The 5,675-nt window shown below is 42.3% G+C and overlaps 1 protein-coding gene across 1 annotated transcript; it reads right to left on the bottom strand.

Moving 5' to 3' along the window:
- Positions 1-675: 675 nt before the first annotated feature.
- LOC103993187 (probable serine/threonine-protein kinase At1g01540) lies at positions 676-4,557 on the bottom strand. The gene is made up of 8 exons (XM_009413155.3): positions 3,797-4,557; positions 3,352-3,456; positions 3,113-3,235; positions 1,989-2,159; positions 1,775-1,904; positions 1,445-1,654; positions 1,230-1,350; positions 676-1,103 (listed from the first exon to the last, which is right to left on the bottom strand). The coding sequence occupies exons 1-7, from the start codon at positions 4,414-4,416 to the stop codon at positions 1,243-1,245; spliced, it is 1,467 nt and encodes a 488-aa protein (XP_009411430.2). The 5' UTR covers positions 4,417-4,557; the 3' UTR covers positions 676-1,103; positions 1,230-1,242.
- Between the last annotated feature and the right edge of the window lie 1,118 nt (positions 4,558-5,675).

Raw genomic sequence — 5,675 nt, 5'->3', positions numbered from 1 at the left:
TATTCCCACACCCACCACTTGTCAACCTAACCTCGCCATCCCTGTCGTCATCTTGGCAAGCAATTGCAGACGATGACGAGGGCGCACGGCCCCCTCATCCTCATCTCGTCACTTCCATCATCCCCATTGTTAATTTGGCAAAGGGGGTCGTTAGAGAGGATAATGGTGCATCAGGAGTAGAGGTAACAAGAGGCAGATGAGGGATGCATGGAGACAATCAAGGCCCCACACGAAGTCAACCGAGGTCAATGGTGATAATCGATGAGGCGGAGGCAATGGATAAAATCATCTTTTAGGAAATAATGGATATAATTTCTCAAAACTAAGAGCTTTTATAAACTTTAATATTAAAATACTCTCAAAATCATAGATTAAAATGGGTTTGATTTATGACTTGGAGATTCTTTATTGTATTTATCGCATAATTATTAACATCGACCATCTTGTTTAGTTTGAATACTCGAGCGTCAATAAGCACATAATAGTGATTTCACTCGTCTATGTTTCAAAAAGCTTTGACGGACAAACAAAATTTGAAACGACAGATCAAACACTGGAGATTACGCAGATTCACATTCACAAAACTCCCAAATGCCCAGAAAGTGTAATGACTAATGAGAAAGATTCTCACGGTAATCAGCTGCATAGATAGAACATTATACTGTGGTCACAGAATGGAAGCATAAAAGAAGAAATATTTATATAGGTGCATAGATTAAAACTCTCTGTTTCCAGATTGAAGGACAGCATTGAGACACTGAGAAACCCGGTGGAAGTCTAGGCAGGTCAATTTACCAATCAGAGTTACTAATGAACAATATGATCTCGACGATGAATTAAGATAGTCGGAACCAACTATCTTAAAAGGGGAACGATAAATAGTGGACCGGGACAGCTCAATCTCATGTGAGCATACATGTACACATTTATGCATCAAGGTGTACTAAAACATGAATGAGTCAGATATATAGGTCAGAAACAGCGGAAACCAATGGTGAAGAAACCACATGAAGAAAACGTAGATCTTGGAATTCGACTGATGTGCACCACCAACTTGTAGCAGTTAGCAGGGATGGTGAATGCTGATGCTCCCTTTTGAAACTCTGCATGTAAATTTATAGATAGTCATCATGGTACGGTTCGTTAAAAGATCGACTGCTCTCCCATGTTGCTCTTCCGAAGATGAGAGACGCGATAGTGAAAGTGTTGGATTTGGGAATAGCACAGACCTTCTTGTACAAGTCAATACCACCTGGTCCTGTGGTCACGCCTGCTCAAGCTTCCTTCTTCCATTGGGTTGTATCTGCCTGATGATTGACTGGCAGATGAATCCCGGTCTAGTTTGCATTCCTGAGCAGGTGATGAGAAAGGGTCAGCTGGTGCAACAAGTATACACATAATGACCGTATGCATTAGCCTTTGAGTATGGATAAGATTGACGTACTTCACGGACTAGCAAGTCATCCATTTCGAGCATATGGATCACATGCCCCATTTTAGGCCGTTTATGCGCGTCAGGGTCGACACATCGGATGGCCACCAGAAGAGCCCTTTTGAATGCTTTTGGAGATGGCTTCTTGGGCATCCTAGGATCCACCACTTCCTCGGACTTTCTATCCCCAATCATGGTCTTTAACCAGTCAACCAAATTCACCTGAAAAAGATGACATTATTCATTATATATAGCATAGTTATTTCAAATATGTTGAACTTCTTTTTCTATCAACATAAGAAAATTTCATTGAGAAATCATGTTCTGTGGGAGAAAGGCAACCTCTCCAGGACGTCTTGTGTAATCGACGGGTGCCCTTCCTGATATAATTTCCATGATAAGGACTCCAAAGCTATAGATATCACTCCTCTCATTCAGCATGCCAGTGCTAGCATATTCTGGTGCCACATAGCTGCAATTAACAACAAACTTAAGAGTCACAATGATCTTCTATGCAAGACAACAGGCTTCAGTATAGAAAAATGCTCAAACTCACCCAAAAGTCCCCATAACACGGGTCGTCACATAACTCCTTTCAGAGCATAGGAGTTTCGCAAGCCCAAAATCTGAGACTTTAGGATTCCAGTGTTGATCAAGTAGAATATTACTAGCTTTGACATCACGGTGAACAACCTTTGGTTCAAGCCCCTCATGAAGATAGGCCAAGCTGTGACAATCATTACCAAATTTAGATCTTAGTTGTACCATCTCATCGATAAAAGTAGATATGTTACGTTCCCAATAGCATCGAAACAAATTAGTATTTCTAAGAAATCAGTACATTTCATAATACAAAAAAAAAAAAAAACTGCAGCCATTTTTTCTACCGAACCTGTTTATGGCCATTAAGAATTTTTGTTAGGGAAGGGGTTATGTTTGGTATCAACTGGTTCCTTCTATCCTTGTTTCGCTGGAAATAGGACCCGGGAAAGGGCAGGACACCTGAATAAATGGATTATAACAACATAATCCTAATAGATTTGGACTAAGGATAAGAAATCAGATAAAATAGCTTGCAAGAACTTGAACATGTCCAGCAAGTCAGATGTCTAAAAATCAAGGATCTTCACCACTAATTGAATAGGCCTAGATGGTTGCCATGTTACTCTATAAATGTTTTAAGTGCAGTTAAACTAAAATTGAATTATCAGATCTGAATTCCGGAAATGCCTTCAGTCAGAAAATTACAAAAACTATTTCTAGAGCTGAATTCCATAAATGCCTTCAGATCTGACAATGTCATGATCAGATTGCCAGTTTGATGCTCATTTGAGTGGTAAGCTACAAACAGGAGTGAATATAGAATATTCCAAAAACTATTTCTGGGCTGACTTCCATAAATGCCTTCAGATCTGACAATGTCATGATCGGATTGTGAGATTGATTCTTCACTTGGGTGATTCTTATGCTTACATCAACAAGATATTATTTCTTAAACACTTCAATAAAAGCTCCTTTCACAGAGTAGCAAGATCAATACATTTTCCATGATACAAATTGTATACTTCCTGTAAAGAATCCAATGAAAAAAGACAAGAAGTTGCTAACCACCTACTCCATATATGAGAGAGAGAGAGAGAGAGAGAGAGAGAGAGAGAGAGAGAGGATGGGAAAACATACCCTTTTGCAGTTCCAAGAATTATGTTCATCCTGATATCCCAAGTCAGAGGACTGACTTCTCCAACATCTCCATGAAGCCACTGTTCCAGATTACCATTGTCTACATACTCATAAACAAGCATCCTAGCCAAAACAAAAGTATGTAGATTAGCATGTCATTCCTTACGCATCCTACCCTATGCATTTAGCTGAATCGCAGCAAGAAACTTCACAGTCAATCAACACACTGACTGGAGTACCTATATGCCCCCTCAGCGCAGTAACCAAGCAATCTAACTAGATTCTTGTGCCGGGCACGCCCAATTGCCTCAACTTCGACTTTAAATTCCCTCTCTGCTTGGCCCCTGATTAAAAAAGATTAAAGAAGGAGAAAAAATGAGTAGAGTTTTCTTGTAATTATTTTAATATACTTACAATACAGATCATGATCTAATGCTCTCGGCTCACAGGTGAAGCTACAATCTAAGCAACATTTTTTCAAGAAGAATCAAATCCGCAAGTGAATTGGAAGCACACTCCGATCTTCGACTGAGTGCCGACCAAGAAAGTAGATTAAACATCTAAAACACAAACAATTTTAGGATGGAATCACAGCATGAAAGTAAAAGAGGTGCAAATTTCATCATGATGCAATCTATGACTCGAGCAATTGACCGATCTATCATTTGGGAATCGAGCACGCACCTATTGTTGAGCAAGTTCTTCACGGCGACCGTGGTGTTGTCCCCCAAAACTCCGCGGTACACGATACCGTACCCACCCTCCCCGATCACGTTCTCCTCAGCCAGCCCACCCGTGGCCTCCTCCAGCTCCCGCAGCGTGTACCAATGCCCCCACCCCAGATGCGACACCTCTGGCGGGCCACCGCCGCCCACATTGGACGAGGGCGTGCCACTGGTCTCTCCGCTGGCGGTCCCCGTCGTGGACGAGGACGGCGGCGCCAACGGGTAACGCGGGTGGCTGTTGTGCTTGTGGTGGTCGGCACTGCCGATGTGGATCCGCACATCATCGGCGGCGGCGGTGTCAGCGGTGGCCGATTGGTGATGGCGGATCTCGGGGATGTCCTTGGAAACCGGTGGGGAAGGGTCCTGGAGGTGGATCTTGAGGGACTTCTGCGGCTTCTTGCTCGGGGAGGAGGAAAGGGTGCGGCGGCGGCGGCAGGCGAGGCAGAGGGATAGGAGGAATAGGACGAGGACGAAAGCGGCGCCGACGCAGATTCCAATCACCACCCACAACCTGAGTCCGAAGATGGACGTCTTCTTCGACAACTCGCTGTTGAAGAATCCCCCACGCCAAAACGACATCTCTCTCTCTCTCTCTCTCTCTCTCTCTTCCTCGAACAACTCGCTACAATCTAATATATATATGTATAGAATGTCCGTCTCTCGGTAAAAGAATCAGACCGAATTGAGGAAGAGAAGAGGACGAGCAGGAAATGAGTGCGAATAGAGAGAGAGAGAGAGGGGGAGAGAGGTGATTGATGTTATTACAGTACAGAAGACTATTAATTAGTGGGTTGATGAAGGGGATAATCGAGTCTTGTGAGAGCGGAGAGATAGAGAAGCAGCGCGGCCGGCCATTGCCACCGAGAAGAGGATGTGGCACACGTGACGGCGGAAGCGCAGTAAGAGAGCGAATGACGTGTGTCAAAAAAGGTCTACGACTATATCGGTGTTTTATGTAACGGCTACCAGAAAACGTTTTTGGAATCGATGTGTTTCTAACAAGAGATACTGTTTTCAAGTATAACAAACGATATTAAACGAATTGCCCTAAAACTTAGATTATGTAACGCTTTCGATTGCACATTGAGTGTGATCAACAATAGAAGATGTACAAAATTCTGGTGCTGACATTAATGCTTCCAAATATAAACAATTCGAAAAATGTGTATGTACGAGTGTATTCATGTTATAAACTATACTCAGGCATCTGCTCATTGAAGGGGAAAATTGCTGCAGATCTGCGAAATCTGGAATGAGAGGATGGATCGAGGATTCTCCTTTCTTACGAGATTACCAGTGCTCTTGCAGTTCTTGACTGATTAGAATAAAGTGCTCTCCCACCAGTTGGTTTGATGCTGCAGGAGGAAGGGAAGTATCAAAGAAAAGATACTCCTGTCCAGCTTTGTAGTTAAAGAGTATTGAGAAGGAAGAATCTGGTCAAGCTCACTGGATAGTGTCGCTGCCTCTGCTGCTGCTGACTTCTCTGTTACTTTGTCGTGGAAGTTCTCTCTTTTTAGATTGCTTATTTTGTGACTTTGGGATTTGTATGTTATAATATCATATAATATATATATATATATATATTAGATATAAAATATAAATATGAAATTATAGTTATAAAGTATAATTTCATATTTATATTTTGAGAGTTTGGGATTTGGATCTAATAAGTATTTTAGATATATAAAATAGTCAATGGAAATTCCACACCAAAGATGCGTGGACTCGGTCAGTCCTGCAAACAGTTGTCACGCGTGTTTCGGGTCACTGCACCATTTGAAATCCTTGGCGTTCTGCGTCCCGTTTCAAAGACGTCTTCCACAAGACCACCATGTGAC

The sequence above is a fragment of the Musa acuminata genome, chromosome BXJ1-8, assembly GCF_036884655.1.
Source record: "Musa acuminata AAA Group cultivar baxijiao chromosome BXJ1-8, Cavendish_Baxijiao_AAA, whole genome shotgun sequence".
Lineage (NCBI taxonomy): Eukaryota > Viridiplantae > Streptophyta > Magnoliopsida > Zingiberales > Musaceae > Musa > Musa acuminata.
This window is presented reverse-complemented; position numbering and strand designations above follow the sequence as displayed.